Source organism: Mytilus californianus, unplaced genomic scaffold, assembly GCF_021869535.1.
Source record: "Mytilus californianus isolate M0D057914Y unplaced genomic scaffold, xbMytCali1.0.p SCAF_2, whole genome shotgun sequence".
Classification (NCBI taxonomy): domain Eukaryota; kingdom Metazoa; phylum Mollusca; class Bivalvia; order Mytilida; family Mytilidae; genus Mytilus; species Mytilus californianus.
In genome coordinates, this window is record NW_026262668.1 from 43,726,800 (window position 1) to 43,749,668 (window position 22,869).

The window sequence follows — 22,869 nt, forward strand, 5'->3', positions numbered from 1 at the left end:
CATTAACCATGAAACCTTTTTTCCCCCCTTTTTTGCCCCTAATTCCTAAACGGTTTGAGCCATAACCCCCCAAAGTCAATACTAACCATCCCTTTATGGTATGGAAACTTGTGGTATAATTTCAGAGAGATTCATACACCGTTCCACAAGTTGTTGTCTGGAAACTAGAAAAATGCTTATTTGGGACCTTTTTTGGCCCCTAATTCCTAAACTGTTAAGACCATAACCCCTTAAAGTTATTGTCCGGAAACCAAATGTCTTCCGGGAACGACGACGACGTGATACCAATATACGACCGCAAAATTTTTTGCGGTCGTATAAAAACATAGAATGGACGTGGCCGGGTACTTGTACATCCCAACAAAACAAAGACACCAAGTACAGATCTGAGAGTACTGGCAGTTACTGACAGCTAGTTCAAAGCCACTTACAACTAATAAAACAAAATCATGCATCTAAGACTAAATTATCAGTCAGTACACATTCAACATCCAATGGACTTAGCGTAAAGATGTCACAAACAGCAGAGAAAAACATGTCCTTGTGCAATGCCACAATATAGGACCTGTATCGTTGCATTGCACATGGTCATGTTTTCCTCTGCTGTTTATGACATCTTTACACGACCTGTATCGTTGCATTGCACAAGGTCGTGATTTTCTCTGCTGTCTATGACATCTTTATACTAAATCCATTGGATGTTGAATGTGTACTGAATGATAATTTTGAGGTATCGACAGATTGTAGATCCATGTAGACTCAGTATAACATCCTGGAAATTGTTAGTTTTCAGTCTTTCTCCGAATATAAGAGATCGTAATGAATGAGTGACGACGCTTAAGAGTATTTATGAGGTCGTTTTCATTACTATGACATTAATTAACACTTTCATGAAGCTTTATATTAACTAATTTAATAAAATAATTGTTTTCCAGCTCACTTTTATTAATTTTTATATACATTTTGTACATTTTTGTCTCCCTTTTCAATTCCTTTTCTCCTTTCTCCTACCCCCTCTCTTCTTTCTCCCACCCCCTCTCACCTTTCTCCCGCCTGTGCTCTCCTTTCTCCCACCCCCTCTCTCCCTGTCTCCCTTTACCCTGTCTGCCCCCTCAAATCAAATGCCCCTTTCCCCTACCAATCATCACAATTATAGGGACCAATAAAATGATTTGTAGATTTCAATTTGCCTGTTTATTCATTTTTCTAATGACTTAATGTTTCTCTATATCCATATTGAATAGGGAGATGTGGTATAATTGCTTATGAGACAATTATCCAGAACAGACCAAATGATGTTAAAAACTAAAGGTCAGCATGAAGCCTTTAAAACTCATACTGTATAGTAAGCTGTAAAATGCCTAGAAGTCATTATTTTCAAGACCTTTCGTGTGCCCAACATTTTTTTCCTGAATTTAACATGACTTATTTTCAAATATAAAGGCTTTTACATATATATACAAATGTACATGCAAAAATTTGTCAAAAATCATCATTTTAGGTCAATAACCTATAAAAGTAGTCGATTGATGGTTTCACCCATATTGGCATTCATACAGCTATCTTGTACTGTTTATTTTTTTCCATGCTACAGTAACTGGCTTTCTATTATAGTTTTCAAGATAAAAGGCTAAATGCTTTAATTCGTCTGAAATCATCATGTAAGGGAAATAACTCCTGTATGGTGGTTTCAATCATGCAGATATTTTGTAGATCTTATATTGCTGATCATGACATCTGTATCATTACAACATATACTAAATCAATACAAATACCTCTATCTGCCTAGTATGACCTGTCACCATAAGGCAATAGCAATACGAAGTAGCAAGTGATGGAGACGATTAATTTGCCATGTCATACAAAAGTGGAAAATTCCAAATCCAATCTGATGGGTCTGCATCCCTTACAATTAGTTTATAAGTCCATATAAAGTTAGTGATAATCAAATAATTAACCATACCTCTGTTCTGGAGGTAAGAACCCTTCACATTCAGACTCATATCTACTCATTCCTGTCGCATCAGCTCTCATTTGATGTCGTCTGTTTCCTCGTTCAGGTTTCTGTTTTGCTTTGTTTGCATTATCTCCAGGCATGCTCAGTTCCGGATCATATATCTTTTACAAAGACGTAATCTTATGTCTTCAATCTATATACTGTAATGAAATTAGTGAATAATGAATTAGTTTTGGTGTCCGATTATTGTCCTAATCATATTCCCTGGAGTGAAATGAGTTGAAAAGTTCTCAATTATATCACGGAAGAAACAGAAGAAACGCATTCATTTCAAATGGTGAAATTTACAACACAAAAGAGTATGTAAATGACAGAAATGTCCTGTTATGTTAATCCAAGAATGAAATTGATCTTTAAAAGCTGAATTCTTCTGAGGGATAATTAAATCATCCTTGCAAAATAAATCTTGATAGTTCTCAAAGAAACCAATAATTGATATATATCTACTGTGAAAACTGTTCTATTTCAAACTCAGCAGAAGTATTGATTTCTTGATTTGTAAGCTTATAAAAGAAAAATCAAGTAACTAAATATAACACTATTAAAAATAAAACATGCAAGTAGCTTATTTATTACTGAACCAAAAGTTTGCATTACTTACATGTACATGCAATCAACCTTACAAATATTTAATCATAACATGTACATGATATATGACAGCAATATTTTTTATCATAATTATGCCAAATTGAAGAAAAACCGACAAAATTTCTATGATTTATGAAATTTAGGCTGCAGTCATCTTTGAACTGATACATGAAACATATTACATTTTGCAAGTTAAAAGTACAAATCCAATATACATTGTACTATCTGGTGACATCAGTAATTATTTAAGTTTATCCAACTGACTTTTAAGCTGCTATTTTTAAGAAGGCAAATATTATTGTTGACCTGTATTAATGCTTCTACCTATATGGAACATATACATGGATTTAATCTTCAGATGAACTTTTAATTTCCCAGCGATTTTGATATTGAGTTTGATTCACATTTACAGAGAACACCTTACATTCAGCAGATTTGCCTGACCTGTTAGGAATTTTTTTCTGTTTTTGTTAACAAACAGAAAATAAGCATTTTGCCATCATCATTCTCAGACTATGACTGTCCTGAACTGCTGTTGTTTAATGATCCTTTCAGATTTATGGATTATGAGTTCTTTGCACTATATCAAAATCACTATAAATGGAAAGTTTGGAAGAACTGTCTGCATAATTTCACAAAAAACTTGATATACACTATTGCATAAAGTTTAAAAAGATAATTATTATTTCAGTTGATAAAATTAGCTCAAAGTGTCACTATCAATGTCAGGGGGTCATTAAATTTTACAGCTCTTCTATAAAAGCATGCAAAGCAAACCTTTGATCAACTTGCTTGCTATGATTGTTTGGATGATTGTAAACAAAAGGTGGTAGTCTGTTTCAGTCTGTTTCAGTCTGTTTACTATAAACTGGAATTTGATTGGACAATAAACATTAACTTCATTGCATGTCAATTTTTATTGTCTAATCAAATTCCAGTATATAACAGACTGAAACTCGGCCTACCTATATATTGTTTACAAACATCCAAGCAAACATAGCAAACAAGTTGATCAAAGGTTTGCTTTGCATGGTTTTATAGAAGAGCTGTAATAACAAATTCCTTTCAATTGTTATTTTGTATTTTTATGAAATCATATTCACCGTTTCAATCCTTTGTCTGCTGTGGATAGTTGTCTCATTAGCAATTATATCACATCTCCTTATCTTAATATGGATGCAGAAAAACAATGAGTTAAAAAAATGTTTTGTCATGCATGGAAAAAAAAATATCAGGCAGGTGTAGTTTTTTACTGAATTTTGACTTATCATTTTTCAGAAAGAGGTATTAAAAATAAACTTATTCAACATAAACAACAAATAAAGTAATTAATTTTCATCTATACAGGTGTTCGTTCTTCATTGGAAAAAGTGCATTTTACCATATTTAAATATACCTAAACTTGTAGTGAGGTGAAAGTTTTTTTGCTACGAGTTGAAGGACTCACTGTGACTTTGAGATGAAGAACAGCAATTAAAGCGGTTCTTTTGCTTTTTGTGTTTTTTTTTTTTGCTGTGCATGAACTGATTTTGTGTCATGGATGAATACCTCATATCCTTTGTTTTTCCATTACAAATATCATAAGCTTATACTGTTCAATTCAGTGTTCACTGACAACTGTGACTAATTACCCTAAGTTTTTATACGACCGCAAAAATTAAAAAATTTTTGGTCGTATATTGGTATCACGTTGTCGTCAGAAGACAGATGGTTTCCGGATAGTAACTTTAGTATAAGTAAATAGAAATCAATAAAATTTTAACACAAGGTTAATAACCACTAAAGGAAGGTTGAGATTGATTTTGGGGGTTATGGTCCCAACTGTTTAGGAATTAGGGGCCAAAAAAGGGGCCCAAATAAGCATTTTTGTAGTTTCCAGACAATAACTTGTGTTAAAGTGTATGAATCTCTCTGAAATTATACCACAAGTTTCCATACTACAAATGGATGGTAAGGATTGACTTTGGGGGGTTATGGCTCAAACCATTTAGGAAATAGGGGCAAAAAAAGGGGAAAAACAAGGTTTTTTCTGGTTAAAGGACAATTGAGACAATTTAAAAGCAGTGTAAGGGAGGTAATCCAAATCCAAATCAAAATCAATTTAAATAACACTGTTTGATTACCTCCCTTACACTGCTTGTAAATTATGTATTAAGAAATGATGATTGTCTGACCATAAACTTGAGGGAAAGAATTTTTGAATAAGGGAAAGGGGGGAGGTGAAAAAAATTGGAGGGGGACCATTTTTTCTCATTTCAGATTTCAGAAATTAAAAGAAAATTTCTTCAAATATTTTTTTCTGGGGGTTAATATTCAACAGCATAGTGTATTGCACAAACGCAAAAAAACGGGGTAAAAATTTTTTTTATTGGGGGGGGTCAATTCGCATAGTGTATTGCACAAAAGCAAAAAATTTAATATAAATTCAAATCATATAACCAATTTGAAGTTCTTTGACTACAGTTATTCTGTGTCAGAAACCTATTAAGTGTCAAAAATTTAATTACAATCCAAATTCAGACCTGTATCAAGCGCGAATATTGTGTCCATTGTGGCCCCAACTTTTCAGGGTTGGACATCTGCGGTCGTATCCAGCTGCGCTCAGCGAAGCAATTTATTTACTATTATCAGGGAAATATGCATGCCACTGATTTTACAAGTAAAAAAGACCCTGCCTACCTATTCATCTTTTAATACAGATTTTATTTTTTGTCTTTTCTTTAAAAAAAAAAATCCATCTCATTAATCCTTAATAATTCATCTTTAATTTTATGCAGTGTAGATTAAAAGTTAATATATATGATATAGGTAAATGATCAAATCTTTTATGGCTTACTCTACATGTATATATTATAATAATATATATCAAACATCTCGACGCATTACATTTGTGAAAAATCCATGTTTGCGCGACAAAACACTTTACGTTTGAGCTAATTTTACCTGTTGAAAAGGTTTGCCGGAACCTACTGTAAACATTACTTATATCTTCAAGTACATTTATGAAAGCATGACTTGTTTAAGTTTTACCCAGACTGGAGTATAGAAGATTGTTAAGTTCTCATCATAATCGTTAAATTTCACTTCTTTGATAAATCTGATGTATTAATTACCAGCTTTTGTCGAGTAATTGTTGACAAAATACCAAAGCAATTCAAGATCACTATAAAACAACAGAACCCAAGCTGAGTTCAAGTTGATAAAAGCATAAAAAAGTTGTAACAACAAAAATTGTTTGAATATCCTTTGAAGTACCGACCTTGCAGCATTAATGGAACCGCAAATACATTGTAGCATGTTTCAATAATTCAGCCATATCAAAAAACAGGCACCCACAGGTTACATGTTACTTTTATATTTAATAAATTACATTTTCTACAAACTAAATCTAAGACCAAAAATAGAATAATGTTATGTTAGGTCCAAGGATAACTTGCAATTTCATTATAACATATACGTAGGTGTAATGTTGTACAATCTACATTGATGAATCTGTTCACATTGATGGTAAATACCAACAAATGAAAATAAAGAAAATTCATAAGGGGTTCCAGAACCATGTGCCTCACAGTGTAAAAGTGTAATGTTGACTTAAAAAGTGAGCCCATTTATCAGTAAAATACAGATTCTAAAAAAAGTTCCAACTTATTCTATAAATGCTATTTCATGCATGGTCTTGAGATTAGCTTTTGTCCAAGTTTCATAACAATCCATGAAGGTTTACAAATGTATCATGTCAAAAATGTTTAATCCCAGACTGCCTGTAAATGTTAACGATAAAAACTAAGTTATCTATCAGAAAAATACTGAAAATGAAAAAAATATATATTCAAAAGTTTGCTTCAATGTCACGTGGAATGGTCTCAACCAATCAAATATTGATTAAGCTATAAAATTTAACATACAGTGGAATAATATCTCTTAATCATAAAAAAGCCTCTGCCAAAGTTTCATAAAATTCTATGAAGGTTTGATAACGTAATTGATGTGTAACAAACTTTAAGTTAAATACCGGTACAGAAAAATGAAAACAAATATTTTCAAACTTTGCTCTGAATACTGTATTTTGGTCAAAACTTTAAGCTTCTGTCTAAATTTCCTAAAATTCCATGAAAAGTTGACAAAGTCCATTTATCAGTAAATTATGGAACAAGAGTGCACACGCTGAAATGTCTCGCCTTCTTTACTAATCATTGATATTATGTTGATAGTCCTAAATATAAAGCTTTATTACAACTGTCACATAAACTTAACATTAACCAAGTAAACTAAACATTGACCAATGAACCATGAAAATGAGGTCAAGGTCAGATGAACCATGCTAGGCAGGCATGTACAGCTAACAATTCTTCCATACAACAAATATAGTTGACCTATTGCTTATAGTTTAAGAAAAACAGACGAAAACACAAAAACTTTAACACTGAGCAATGAACCTTGAAAATGAGGTCAAGGTCAAATAAAACCTGCGTGACTGACATATAGATCATAAAATATTTCCATACACCAAATATAGTTGAACTATTGCATATAGTATTAGAAAAAAAGACCAAAACTCAAAAACTTAACTTTGACCACTGAACCATGAAAATGAGGTCAAGGTAAGATGACACCTGCCAGCTAGACATGTACACCTTACAATCATTCCATACACCAAATATAGCTGACCTATTGCATGCAGTATTAGAAAAAAAGACCAAAACTCAAAAACTTAACTTTGACCACTGAACCATGAAAATGAGGTCAAGGTAAGATGACACCTGCCAGCTAGACATGTACACCTTACAATCATTCCATACACCAAATATAGCTGACCTATTGCATGCAGTATTAGAAAAAAAGACCAAAACTCAAAAACTTAACTTTGACCACTGAACCATGAAAATGAGGTCAAGGTCAGATGACACCTGCCAGCTAGACATGTACACCTTACAATCATTCCATACACCAAATATAGTAGACCTATTGCATACAGAATAAGAAAAACAGACCAAAACACAAAAACTTAACTATAACCACTGAACCATGAAAATGAGGTCAAGGTCAGATGACACCTGCCAGCTAGACATGTACACCTTACAATCATTCCATACACCAAATATAGTAGACCTATTGCATACAGTATAAGAAAAACAGACCAAAACACAAAAACTTAACTATAACCACTGAACCATGAAAATGAGGTCAAGGTCAGATGACACCTGCCAGCTAGACATGTACACCTTACAATCATTCCATACACCAAATATAGTAGACCTTTTGCATACAGTATAAGAAAAACAGACCAAAACACAAAAACTTAACTATAACCACTGAACCATGAAAATGAGGTCAAGGTCAGATGACACCTGCCAGTTGGACATGTACACCTTACAGTCCTTCCATACACCGAATATACTAGACCTATTGCTTATAGTATCTGAGATATGGACTTGACCACGAAAACTTAACCTTGTTCACTGATCCATGAAATGAGGTCGAAGTCAAGTGAAAAATGTCTGACGGGCATGAGGACCTTGCAAGGTACGCACATACCAAATATAGTTATCCTATTACTTATAATAAGAGAGAATTTAACATTACAAAAAATCTGAACTTTTTTTTCAAGTAGTCACTGAACCATGAAAATGAGGTCAAGGACATTGGACATGTGACTGACGGAAACTTCGTAACATGAGGCATCCATATACAAAGTATGAAGCATCCAGGTCTTCCTTCTTCTAAAATATAAAGCTTTTAAGAAGTTAGCTAACCCCGCCGCCATCGCCGCCGGATCACTATCCCTATGTCGAGCTTTCTGCGACAAAAGTCGCAGGCTCAACAAAAATGAATATAAATATCTTAAAAATTTAATTTTGCTCTGGATACTGTGCAATTTATTATGGTAATAAAAAAGCTTCTGTCCAAATTTCCTAAAATTCCATGAAGGTTTGACAAAGTTATTGGTCTAAAAAAGCTTTTACTACAGACTGAACCTAAATGTTGACGCTGATGCTGGAATCTACGATCGCTATGTCTTGCTTTCACGATATAAATGTTGCTGGCTCGACAAAAACATCAGAAATAAACAGAAATAGAAAATAATAACCTGAGGTGATATGTACATGTGACTCCTCACTACAGGCACTTGTTTCTATCCATTATAGGGATATCCTGTACTTGGCGATTGCAATACAGGTATACCAGATAGAATGGCAATTTGATAAATCTTTGGGAGAATTATCTATCAACCTTATTGTCATCGGATATATGTATCCAATATATTTTGTTTCATTTATTTAACATTTTGTTATTTGTGTTTTCAGTGTTACATGTATATAAAAGAGGGACGAAAGATACCAGAGGGACAGTCAAACTCAAAGATCGAAAACAAACTGACAATGCCATGGCCAAAAATAAAAAGACAAACAGACAAATAATAGTACAGATGACACAACATAGAAAACTGAAGACTAAGCAACACCAACCCCACCAAAAACTGGGGGTGATCTCAGGTGCTCCGGGAGGGTAAGCAGATCCTGCTCCACATGTGGCATCCGTCGTGTTGCTTATGTTATTACAAATCTGGTAAATAGTCTAATTCGGTAGGTCACATTCGTGAAAAGGGAAGGGTATTGTAGTTATGACATAAGGAACATATCCGATATCATCTGTGAAACGGTTATTCCATAACGGTCAACCAACTCGTGATGGCATCCGTAAAATTTACGAAGGGATGATTTCAACTTCACCATTTGGAACTCTTGGTTTAGTAGCTTCCTTGTGAGCAGCAATCCTCTATCAAGGAAATCATGATAGGAAATACAAGCCCAGGAATATCGTATCAATTGGGAGATATATACTCCGTATGCAGGCACTGCTGGAATGTTGCTACATAGAAATGGAAAGTTCACAATTGGGAAGCTGAAATCATCTCTTTTGTCGTAAAGTTTTGTTTTCAACCGACCCTCATTGTCAATTTCTAGATGTAAGTCAATATATGAGTCAGGCTTAACTGTATCTGTAGTATCCTTTATCTTTAGTTCAATGGGATAGATTCGTTCAACATAGTCACCAAATTTTGTATTATTTAGTGAGAGAACATCATCTATATAGCGGAACGTAAAGTTAAAGGATATTGCTAGCTTCTTATCTTTCTTCCTAAGAAGTTCCTTTATGAAGTCAGCCTCATAATAATAAAGAAACAAGTCGGCAAGAAGAGGGGCACAATTGGTTCCCATTGGAATTCCAACAGTCTGTTGAAAAAACATGTCCTCCAAACGTAACAAATATGTTGTCAATCAAGAAATCAAGCATCTTGATAATGTCAGTTTCAGAGAATTTTTTGTTTGAATCAGAGTGATTCTTTACAAAGTAGGATTTATCCCTCCCCAAGACAAAATACTTGTATCTACGTTCCCCATTCTTTTTAATGAAACAAAGTCAGGGTTGGCAAAGTATTACCCGGGCGGGAAAACCCAGGTCCCGGTTTTCCCGGGCTGGGCAATACTCCCAGAAACGGGTAATACTGGGCAATACTGAGTAATATGATTTTTCAAGCTTATTTTTACACAAAATAGTAAAGACTTGTTGTATTTTAATAGTATTATAGCTAAATATATTCATTTTATACAGATACAACAATGTAACCATTGAGAGTCATTCCTGAAGATTGAAAATTCAATTTCTTCCTTTTCTCCACTAATTCTATGAAGGCAGAATACAAGTTTTGCACATTTCAGGATACCTTGCTAATTTCCAAGCTTTTTTTTTAAATAATCAAATTTGAAACTTTGAAAAAATACATTTTATTGCAGTGTTTAACATGTTTAAGTGAATTATAATTTTAGTTGTCATACAATCATAATGCTAAATAAACACCCTAAGGGGACAGACCATGAACTCTTATACATGTTATAGAAATCAAAAGGCTGATTGTTGTTATGTAAACAAATCTTTGTGGGGCATCCGGGGTGACCCTGTTCCATTTTATAAACACAGATATAAAAAAAAAAAAATGGATGTTTGATACATAGAAAATATACCGTATCCTGTTACAGTTTTGTACTTTTTTATACTTTGAGGACTGAGCGAATCAGGTGAGTGTGTGATTTAGTATGTTTTATTTTTATATGGTATTATGTTTGGGGAAGGTTAACTTTCTGGTAATAATCTAGACCCGTCACGGCCTGGCTGGGGAATTGGGTAGGCAAATGCTCACATTAATCTGTACCGATACAGGCTCCAAATGTCCTCCTTTATACGCCATAACTCATGGTGGTGCTCCTTATAAAGGAGGCTCATATGGAGACAAGAAGAAGAAGAAGTTATTATCTGAATAATTACTTATTAATTAGTGATGTACATAAACATATGATAAAACTTTGTAAACATTTTTAGTAATGAACAAAAAATATTTAAAAGTACTTTTCCTCACATCTAATTGTTATTTCTTAATATTAGTTATATTTATTAAAAAAAACTTTAAGTAGATAGATTTTTAGGAGGATTATTAAGAAAAGCTTTTGACACTTGTCTTATGTATCTTCATGTACACTTGTCTTAGAATTGCTGGACCATTAATATTTTCTCAAATTTATAAACTTTATATTAAGAGTTTCAAACAAATGAACTTATAAATTAAAATACTATATCTTATTTTATTAAAATCTTGCATTTGTGATTAATCCTCTTTAACATTCAGGCCAGTATTTCATATTACCCAGTATTACCCGGTAAAACCCGGGTTTTCCCAGTATTTCCCACTGGGCTGGGCAATACTCATAAAACCCGGGTTTTTGCCAACCCTGAGTTACAAAGTAATACCAACTCTTTCAATTTGTCTTTTAGTTTGGAATGGGGAATACTTGTGTAAAGTGTAGAAAAGTCAAATGTTTTGATACTATTGCAAGATAAGAGAGTCTTAGATTGTATGTACTTTAAAAGATCTTTGGAATTTTTTAGTATCCACATCTGTTTCACGCCACCTCTAGAATAGACAGTTTCACAATAACTTTGGAGCCCGGCTTTGATTGCTGATAAAATAGATGTTAATAATTTAGAAAGAGGTTTCGTGGAGCACTTGGAAGTATTTTGAAGTTGTATTTCCAATTGATGGATTTAGGCTCACGATATTTTGGACCTTTGGATAACAAATTTCACAGGGAAGTGTTATTGACAATGTTGAGTTGCATTTGGTTTGGTATAGGTATAAGAAATTATTGGTACAGACTGATCTTTAAAATAAGGAGGTATTTTCGACTGAACTAATTTATGATGAAGGATATTGCCTAAGTTGATGCCATCAAGACCTTTGTTGGCAAAGGAAAGTTTAAGAAAAGATCTTTTATCTTTTTCATTTTTTCCAATGCGAACTGGTTTGAAAAGTCTGTGACTTGCAATATCCAAAATGATAGCTGTAAGTTTGTATTGGTTTGAATGAGGGTTTGTAACAGTGGTTTCCAAACATAAATTGAACAGAGAATGAAGTTTTGAAAGGGGTAATGAATACAGTTTCGTGCGAATGTGATGAATACCTAACGGCTTTTGTATTTAAATGGCAGCAAGTCAATAATAGAGACATCATGCAAAGTAGGTGATGTATAATGACGATGACCATGACTGCGTCTACGTCGAGGAGTAGAGTCGAAAATATTCATCACATTCACCGAGCTACAGGAAGGACTAGATAGAATACCTATACCATCAATTTTGTCATTGCAACCATATGGTGTCGCAGTTCCCAATTGTCGAATCCAGTAGTCCTCTTTATGTCTACGGAGAGGCGTTGCAAGTTGAGGATTGTTTGTCTTGTGGTATATTTTTTCGATAATACGAACTGTCATAGAAACGATGCAATGATAAGGCTGATTAAAATGCTGGTACAGAATGTCGTTTGCATTGAGGTTGATATCTGATCTATGGCCGCACATACATTTGTTTAGCCTTCCTTTCGTTTCACCGACTTAAACCAATCCGCAAAGGTTACACTCTAATCCGTAGACTACATTTATAGATTTACAATTCAGATCATCGTAACTTCTAGTAAAATAAGACTTTTTAGTTAAATTGCTAGTAATTGAGCATCTGTTATTAAAATTTCAAGTTTTGCAGCTATTAGTTCCACATTTCGAAATAAGACAGTGTTGTTCAGAGTCATCAAAATCCAAAATGTCTTTAAGGAGAACTGAACATGGCTGTGTATGTGTACTATTGCTATTGTCACTAGTATGATGATCTGAACGAGTCATGTTTGGGATATTTGTCATGTCTGGTGATGAGGGGACACCTGCCTTATCAGACGACACCGTGTCCACGGTGACGTCTGTGTCGAACCTTTTTATACTGGGCGACGTCCGAGCCAGTATCCTGTTAGATCTTCGTAAATTCATGCAAATTTGCTACTGGGCGGATGATGTCCTCACAAATTTTACTACTGGGCGGATGATATGTTCATATCATATTCATATTCCACTTGACGATTGACCATAAATAGTTTTGCGCCACAAAGTTATAAACAGACTATAACTTTGTGCGCTATGTTTGGCTTTACATACTGAATATTTAAATCACAACACAAGTATTTAAATTGGTACTGTAGAAAGTGATTGCGATACTTTAAATTATTAATATTTAAATTATATATATTTATATTCAAATGGCATGAGCTATGTATGAACTCAAAATGTGGCAATTTTAACCATATATATATATATATACTAATAAGCACTTTTTGAGTTAGTTACTGGTAAATACATGTATATATCAGGAAGGGCGGATGATGAGAATTGCCACTACAGGTACTTGTAACTTTATTTATTCTTTTAGCATGTTTAGTCTTGTTTAAATGGTTCAAATGTTTCAATTAAAGCAAAGAAATCTTAGTATTTCAAATATAGAATTCAGTTTGGCTTGAAGGCCGCATTTTGGTATATCAGTACATGTAAATGTCAGAATATAGCTCCGTTGCATGTGAATATTTCATTTTCAGTTATGCATATTGTTCATATTTATTGGAACACATTGTAAACTTGGTTTACAATTTTGTATATTTACAGATACATAAAGTATTATTATTTTGGACGACTCATTTAATGCAGAAAATGGCCAACAATTAATACCACACCTTTAGTCTTTGTGGTTTGGTGACTTAATCTTCACCCAGTTTGGCGATAGATCAGTGTTCTATTTTTCCTGTGACATTATTGTGAAAATTGTCCTGCAGTAAAAGTATGGTCATCTTATGATACATGTTGTAAAGACCACTAAAGACTTGAGACTTTCTTTGATGACAACAATGCTTTTTATCAACAAACCTTGTCATATAAATCTTAATATGAGTATTAGTGCGATAAAAAATGTTCAAGGCGAAAAAAAAAAAAAACTCCAGTTGCACAGTTTTGTTTGTAATCAGAGAAACTTTTGTAGATTAACCACAAAGATTTATGTCAAATAATAAAATAGTAATAATGAACCTTAAATGATCAGCTAAAACTGAGATTGAGAGGATTTTTAATAATTTGTACCCCTAAAATCAGCGGTGGTGTCCAACCAAAAGCGCTTGTGCCAAAAATGGAAGAAAACAGGGCCATCCTTACTTAACGAAAGAAACTGTATTATGCGTCGATAAATCTTACTGAAATTCTGAAAAGATAAAACTTACGCATAAACAGATAAATAAGTAATGGTAGATCGAAAATTTTGACAGTTTAACTTCCGGTGAGAAAAATAATATAAATTTGGAAACAATTTCGTATAACTACGATAATAATACGCAACCTTGATCTGTCAGGAGCTATGAAGATTTGCATGCAGGCGCACAACAGAGCATGTGAAACCCTTATCGCTGAAAAAAGCTTGCCCCTCATAAGGCGACATTTAATTCTGAAAGGGGGGGGGGGGGCAAATTTTATGAGGTCAAAATTTATTTAAAGTTAAAGTCCACCAGACTATCTATTTTCACTCAGACCAAAATATTCCTCCCAACCCTAGGCTCAGATTCAACTGGTAATCTAATTTAGTAATTTAACTATTGATATGATACCAGAGACATATACTAAATGTATTATATGAGGTCTCTGATGATACAGATCACTTTTTTGGGCTGATGCACAAATAGTGCAGTCTAAATGAAGTGTGGAATTTTGATTGAATTGAAATATGAAAATATAATAGCATAGACTTTCCATAACTATAGTTTACCAAGTTTGTAAACGTGGCGAGCGATGTGAGTTAAAAAAATTGATTATGTGGACAAAGTATTTATTTGCATGTGTGATAAGGCAAGATCATTTATTTCCAACTGAATGGGGACCAGAATATCTATTTCCGAAATCTGCCAGGTCCCCTTCAGAATCAACTGGTCCGGCGTCCCTTAAAGTCACTGATAAGGATACGAGACAAATTTGGATATAAATGTCAGAAAATTTCTGATCAGTGCTGATCTTATCAAACACTTTTAAAAGTAGACTTTGATCAAAGCGAAGATCGGAAAGAAATCAAATCGCAAATAAAACCGTTTTTATGTCGGTATTTCTACCTGCCTTTTGAACACCACTGCCAGTAGGCAAATTGGGAAGATAACAGGGTGATACCATTTAAACATTTTAAATTACACAAAGGAGTTTTAATCTAAATCAGAGACATATATATAATACAATGTTTCTGTCTAAATATACAATTCCTTGATTACACTGACAACAAAATCTGAGTCATTTTTAAATACTGTCATAATTTGCAAATAACCCTGAGACTAGTACTATGACAATTTTTTGAGTATAGATCTACTGAAGCTTAGACAACTTAGTCGTGCACAGGTCAGACCAAGATAAAAAATTTAGATTACTTGCAGGCATAAACATTACGTACGATTTGGACAAAGATTTCTGAAGACGTAGCTTGAACCTTATTTCTGGTGCGGCAAACGCGGATTTAAGGCGCGGGGCTCATAATCCCAGCGCTGCACAGCCCAAAGACCGGAATTTGTATCGGGAATGGACGGTTAATTGCAAATAAGTTTTCAGCAAGCTGAATTTACAAATACAAAAAGTTTTTACAGTTTATACAGTTTTAGATATAGTTATTGCTGTTTGCCTAATGATTAAGTGACAAATATTGCATGCATATTCATGTCAAGTACAAATAAACCATTATCAACTGGAAATAAGAGCATGTAAGAAGAGACAGAAGTTTTGTCTTAAAAAGAAACTCTATGAAACCCTTACAGATTTTTTTTCGATGGTTCTGTAACGTTTTGCGAGCAATTGCACACTGCCTTCATCAGATTTAAATGTTAACATTCCCACTGGACGTGGCTGTATATTTATACATCCCACACAGCCAAACGGATGCCCCTTTTCACCATCGGCTTAACTGTTTGATCTGGTACAGAACACATATCAGTATTTTTAGCAATGCCAAACGAACGCCCATCCCTTTTCGGCGAAGACTTTTCTGTCACACTGGAGAAGTTTACACGTCACTGTATCTATATCCCATTCCAATCCATATGCAGGAAAGAAAATAGATTTTCATGATCATGAAAAATTAGATTTTCGCAGAATTTCGAAGACCCATTGGTGGCTTTGGACTGTTTTCTGCTTGTTGGTCGAGTTGTTGTCTCTTTGACACACGTACATTCCCCGTTTCCATTCTCAATTTTATGTTATGAAGTTTCCGTCATATGATCTCATATGCTCATTGTCCTTGACCTCATTTTCATGGTTCAGTTACTGCTTTAAATAGAAAAAAAAATTTTGTCAAGTAAATTATTCACTTGTTATGAGTAATGGGATAATTTTATTTGGTATATGGGTTCCCTGCTAGGTCTACATTTCTGCCAGATAGGGTCCACCTCATTTCATGGATAAGTGATAAAGGTTAAGTTCTCGTGGTTAAATCCGTATCTCAGATTCTACTTGTATAAGCAAATTAGGTCAGCGATATTTGGTGTACGGAGTGATTGTAAGTTGTATATATCCGACTAGCAGGTTTCATCTGTTTTTGGCCTCAAATTCATAGTTCATTGGACAATGTTCAATTTTTGAGGTTGTGTCTATTTCTCAGATACTATAAGCAATAGGGTCACTATATTTTCATTATGGAATGATTGTAAGGTGTACATGTCCGACTGGTATTTCATGGATCATTTATAATGTCAAGTTTATCATAAGTAAAAAAGGCGAGACATTTCAGCATGTGCGCTCGTGTTTAAATTATTTGACAAAGAGGATTTGTCATACCTTCACATAGATTTCTATTACATTGTATTTATAATTTGAATCATGATTTCCATCTTTAAATCATTAGGGCTCTGTTGTTTTTACTCTCTCTCTATCTATTCTTTATTGCTTTCCCCTAAAATAGCTGACAAAAATTTAAAATTCAACTATTCCTCTAGTTATTCAAAATTATTAGAGGTTAAGCTTTTTCATGTCCAGCGGCACATATTACAGTGTTATCCGCATTCACCATTATACGATGCGGGAAAATTCCTATTGTCAAATTCAATTTCAAATAAATAGATTCGTGTTTAACAAAACTATGATATGTGTGTGAAACGTCTAAGATATACAATGATTGAATTCATTGTTGGTCAGTTTAACGGCCACTTTTATCATTATTTGCTATTTCATGGCGCCCAGCTTTTTTGTGTGTAGAAAGCTGGGACGCCCGGAGAGAACCACTGACCTTCGGCAAGGAAACTGTCAATCCTAGTCAATTAAGATTGGAGTCGAACCAAGCTACCACGTGTAGGGTTCGAACTCTGAGATAAGCAATGAAGCAGTAATTTTCACTAACGAAAGAAACTTGTTTCTCACTTTATCCAGTTTTCGTTTGATAAATAGTTTTATTTTCTATTATTCAAATTGAAGAAACCAAGACGTTTTAAAAACGAATTGAACTCGGAAAAAAAGGTAGCCAAGTGCATAGTTCTTTCAAACATATTCTTTTATTGCTGAGATGCTGTCTCGTCATGTCAAGAAATTGCCTCCGTTGAAATTTTGCAAACATCCCATAGAGCAAATTACATGGACGATTAATATTGACCATTTTGAATATGGGCGTGCTCTAAACGACACGTACATGGAGGTCATAAATTAATTTGTTGAATGAAATAAAATCTTTAACTACTAAAAGGTGCCGTAGGAGGTCCACCGAAATTTTTAGCGAGGATTTCTTGGCATGTAACAGATAGAAAATTCAGGGTTAGAATCACAGGCACTTGTCTCAGAAAAAAAAATTTCCTATATACCTTAATATAACACAAGGTACTTAACTCGCATTTTTGAAAAATGTCAGCCAGTCGCGAAATTCCGTTATATGCCGATTTCTCGGTTGTCAACCCCACCGTTAAACTTGTTATGCCGTAAATCTAAATTGATTTTTCTACACAATGGTGTATAACACGCCTACTTTTGTTGTCGGAATCATCCGTAGCAGACCTACCCAAGTATGACAATCGTAATTATTTCGTCTACCGACGCCAAATTGGAAACATAAAACTCGCAGTAAATGATTAATTATAAAAATTATTTAAAAACAAACTGTTAGTTTTTGTCTGAATAGAACTTTTCACCCAGTAAGTAAAATTGTATAAAATACCGTGAAAAAAACCTAACAAGTGTTATTTGTGGTATGTCTAATAAGTTATGAGTTTCTTTTTTTAGACTCAAATTTTTCCATTACATCAATGTCATTCAGACTCTCTCTTGACTTTACGTATGAAATGAAATAAGATCAGATAACTCCGAGAAACATTTAGACCTTCCCATAAAATTTGACCAATCGGAAACCGAGATATATAAAGAGAGTGGGAAGATACCTTTTACTGCGAGTCGTATGTTTCCAATTTGGCGTCGGTAGACGAAATAATTACGATTGTCATACTTGGGTAGGTCTGCTACAGATGATTCTGACAACAAAAGTAGGCGTGTTATACACCATTGTGTAGAAAAATCAATTTAGATTTACGGCATAACAAGTTTAAGTGGGGTTGACAACCGAGAAATCGGCATATAACGGAATTTCGCGACTGGCTGACATTTTTCTAAAATGCGAGTTAAGTACCTTGTGTTATATTAAAGGTATATAGGAAAAAATTTTTTCTGAGACAAGTGCCTGTGGTTAGAATTTATAGAACAGACAAGGGGCAGTAGCAAATATTTCATGTATATTATGAACACAGAGAAGATTACCCCGGCACCCTTTGCCAAAAAAACCCCCCTTCTTTTTCTTCTATGTGCCTTCTGACTGTTTTGAATTGTAGTTTCACTTTCCATATTCGGTATTCATTCTAATGTAAGCTCCACGTGGAAAAAATCATGTGATGCAGGAATGTAGTATCTATGAGTTAGGCTATTTCTTTCTTTTCGGACGGGGACTCCAAGACAACATGCATTTATATAAGATCTTAAAGTAACTAGCCAGTAGGAGTTCAATTGCTTCGTTACAAGAGATTTCCATTTCATTTTTGAAGGGAGAGATTCTTGAAGAAGATGAATCGGAGGCAGTCCATACTTCAATAGGATTTCTGGAATTGTAGAGAAAAAGCTGTTCGGGTTATCGTAGTTAACCGACATTTGTTTGGTGATGATATCTTTAACTCTTTGAACGTTCGAAGAAAGTAAATTGTGAAGAAAAGACATTTGCTTTTTGAGAAGTTCAGCTTCGATTGGGAGTCCGCCAATCAAGAGGTATACTAGTATTGCAGCTATTGCCGTACGTTGAGGAAGAGATTGGAGATGTCTTAAATTCTTTCTATGAAAAGATTCCAGCTGTGTTATATTGGTCTTATTTAAAGGAATGGCTTCCAAACCATAAAGACGTCCTGGCAGCACATATGTGTTGTAGATTTTATAAGATGTTACTTGATCCAAGCCATTTGTCCCATGCACCCCAGAGCCCATTAGTGCATACAAAGTTCGTCTTGCAAGCTTTATTCTATTTGCCACATTTATTTCTCCTTCCTTTTTCCAGCTTCTAGTTATACCTAAATGAGTTGTTTCTTTTGATACTGTAACCGGAGTATCATATAGAGTCCAATCAGGGTTTGTGACCTTCCGGCCACATGTGACAATTTTTGTTTTTGTAGGATGAATTTTGTAGTGATGTTGATTAGAATATCTTCCTGAAACATTGAGCATAATTTGAAGATTGTCTCTATTTGTTTCAATAAAAGCCATGTCATCAGCGCAGGTAGGAGTACCGACAAAAATATTTCCAGTATTTATGCCTAAAGAGTTTCTTTCTAGTTCTAAGACTAGATCTTGTACAAAGATTTTGTAGAGATCAGTTGATAAAATTCCACCTTGTCGTACGCCTTGGTGGACAGGACATGTTTCGCTAAGATCGCCTTGGCATTGTACTTTTGTTGTCAAATAAGAATATAGATCTTTAATCACCAGCCATAGAAAAGAGGGAATATTTGAGTCTAATAATTTATCTAGAATAATGTCATGCTGTACCACGTCAAAGGCTGATTTGACATCCAAGTAACCCATATAGAATTCACTGTTTGCGTGAACCCCTGAGGATTCACGCATATTTATTAGTTAGAAATATAGTCTATGGAGGAATATTCGGAAGCTAAATTATTGTTCATTCGGAACACCTATTCATCTTATCTGTATTAGCTTCCTGCAATTAAGAGCACCTCCATACTGTGTATCTAAGATGATTTAAAACTTGGCTATAAAGAATTTTCGAAGATCGCTAATTCACTTATCTGATATATGATAAACAATCTATAGATCCTTTTCAAACATGTATATTTATTGTAAAGCTACATTTTATGCATTGCAAGGGTTTACTGACTTGAGCAAAGTTGACAGCTGTACCGTTTGATAAACAAGTGAAAGTTAGTTAAATGGTCAAGATTTAATTATAACGACCCATGGTATCAAACATCTGGTAAAAGGGAGGGTCTGAACACGGAAACACGTGAAATAACAAATCGCAAAAACGTTGCACGGGAAAAAACGATGGAAAAACGAAGCCAAGGAATAAAATCGTAAATATTAAGGAAAAAAGTACCAAACGTTATTACTCATCCGTTCTTGGGGATCATGCAGTCATTATAAATGGACATGGCGAGCCTGCATGTGGTCACCTTTTAGCGTCCGTTAGTTGCATCCGATTTATTATATAATACAATAGGCTATTAATAAATATCTTGGGACCAGTTAATTAGTTTATAATTTAAAACAATATCTGGGCTGACTTTGAATTAGTCCCGGTTTACTTTTTAATCAAATGCGGGACAAGCACGAGAAAATAAGAGTACCGACACGAAACACGGAAAATAATTATTGCAAAACACGAAGCACGCACATCGAACCAAACACGAGAAAACGAGAAATAAAACGTCGAAACACGGAAACACGTGAAATAAAAAGGCTGAAAACGTTGCACGAAAATAACCCTTTACCACCCTCTAAATAGGCCATACTAGATGTCGACACCTCATATCAGAACTTAAGTAGATGGTTAATTTCGTTTGCAAGGTTAAAGAAATCTTCACCTTGCTCAAATTTGCCTGTGAAGACCATAAAACCGTCATCCCTATTGACAGTGTAATTTGATGTTTTCTCTCCATTGGAACTTATCTAAGATTTTAATGAATAGGGCAGACATATGCAGATCTGTGTAGTATTTCTGTTTGTATCCATCTGATGAGTTAAGCTTTTATCAACTGATTTTTATAGTTCGTTCTTATTTTGTACTGTTACACCACTGTCCCAGGTTAGGGGGAGGGTTGGGATCCCGCTTACATGTTTAACCCCGCCACATTCTGTATGTATGTGCCTGTCCCAAGTCAGGAGCCTGTAATTCAGTGGTTGTCGTTTGTTGATGTGTTACATATTTGTTTTTCGTCCATTTTTTGTACATAAATTAGGCCGTTAGTTTCTCGTTTGAATTGTTTTACATTTGTCATTTCGGGGCCTTTTATTGCTGACTATGCGGTATGGTCTTTGCTCATTGTTGAAGGCCGTACGGTAACCTATAGTTGTTAATTTCTGTGTCATTTGGTCTCTTGTGGAGAGTCGTCTCATTGGCAATCATACCACATCTTCTTTTTTATATTTATAATTAAATCAAGCAAGTATATCTCTCGCGGGAGAGTTACACTTATTGATGATTGGTCGGTAACGAACATTAATGTGTCCTGCTAGCTGACCAGTTCGCAATGCCTCATTACTTATTTCTAGATTAATTTTTTGAATTTTTGGAAGAAGGTACATGTGTCCTCCATGTTTTGAATTATTATTATTCTTTAAGAAATTATACGTCTGGGAATCTTTTTTTTTCTCTCCTTGCTTTATATTTAACACTTCTCTCAAGTTCTCAACATGCCAAAATTGTAATGATTTACAATAAAAAGAAAATATTATCCTCCACACACATGGCCAAGATAACACATATATAATTTCTTATTCAGTTGAATTATTAATAAGAATAAAAAAGTTCTAAGGTTCACGTATTGTCTTTTTTTTTTTAAAAAGCAACTTGTTTTCCTTGTTTGATCATATTTTGATTCAGATATAATGAAACTAGCGATAAGAGGAATTAGGCCTTTAGTGAAGCCAAACAATCCGTAATGTTTTGTCTTCTTCTTCCTGTCACGGGAAAGACTCCGGTGCCGGATTGTGGAATATCCCGGAACTGTGGCGCTATGTACATGCAAATGGATGTCGAAAATTTTGTTATAATAACATAAAAATATTTGCCACAGTTCAATTACAATTTAAAATAACATTAGTTGTAGCTAAATGTTAAACATATTCACATTATGTACAGTGGCTTAAATACACTAATTAATTAGCCAGACTTTACACCCCAGTTCTATTGTTATACTTCATAGTTTCTATTTCTGAAACAAGTGTAAATTGAATAGATCTATTGTTACAAATAACAATGGATTTTGACCACAGGGTGTGACGAGCGGGGTTTCTGGAAACCCCTGCTTTTACATCCCGAAAACGCAGTCAATTGTTATTCATAACAATAGAAATTGTTTGTATTTTTAATAGCATGAACATAAAGAGTTCACTACAAGTTGTTTCAAGACATATTAAAAAAAACATATTTCTGGAAATTCCCACAGCGTAAAAAATATTATTTTGAATAAAAAAAAAATCATTTAAAAACTCCTTTGCTTGAAGCTAATTTTTTTTATCCTATATGGAAATGTCTTAAAGAACATACATGTAAAGAACTTTTATTTGAATTATACATTAAAACATATAGTTTTCATTTGGACTAAGTCTTAATAATAAAATAGATAT

At 34.1% G+C, this 22,869-nt stretch overlaps 1 protein-coding gene and 1 long non-coding RNA gene across 2 annotated transcripts in view; one reads left to right on the forward strand and one right to left on the reverse strand.

Moving 5' to 3' along the window:
• LOC127727985 (WD repeat-containing protein 37-like) overlaps positions 1-14,303 on the reverse strand; it is a 36,697-nt gene extending 22,394 nt beyond the window's left edge. Inside the window, exons 1-2 of the mRNA XM_052235133.1 lie at positions 14,247-14,303; positions 1,964-2,157 (exon numbers count right to left, since the gene is read on the reverse strand). Coding sequence (XP_052091093.1) covers positions 1,964-2,097 — 134 coding nt within the window. The 5' untranslated portion in view covers positions 2,098-2,157; positions 14,247-14,303. The remainder of the gene's footprint in view (positions 1-1,963; positions 2,158-14,246) is intronic.
• The window catches only part of LOC127728012 (uncharacterized), a 36,276-nt gene continuing 20,157 nt past the window's right edge, over positions 6,751-22,869 (forward strand). Inside the window, exons 1-2 of the long non-coding RNA XR_007993967.1 lie at positions 6,751-7,494; positions 7,789-8,087. This is a non-coding gene — a long non-coding RNA (uncharacterized LOC127728012). The remainder of the gene's footprint in view (positions 7,495-7,788; positions 8,088-22,869) is intronic.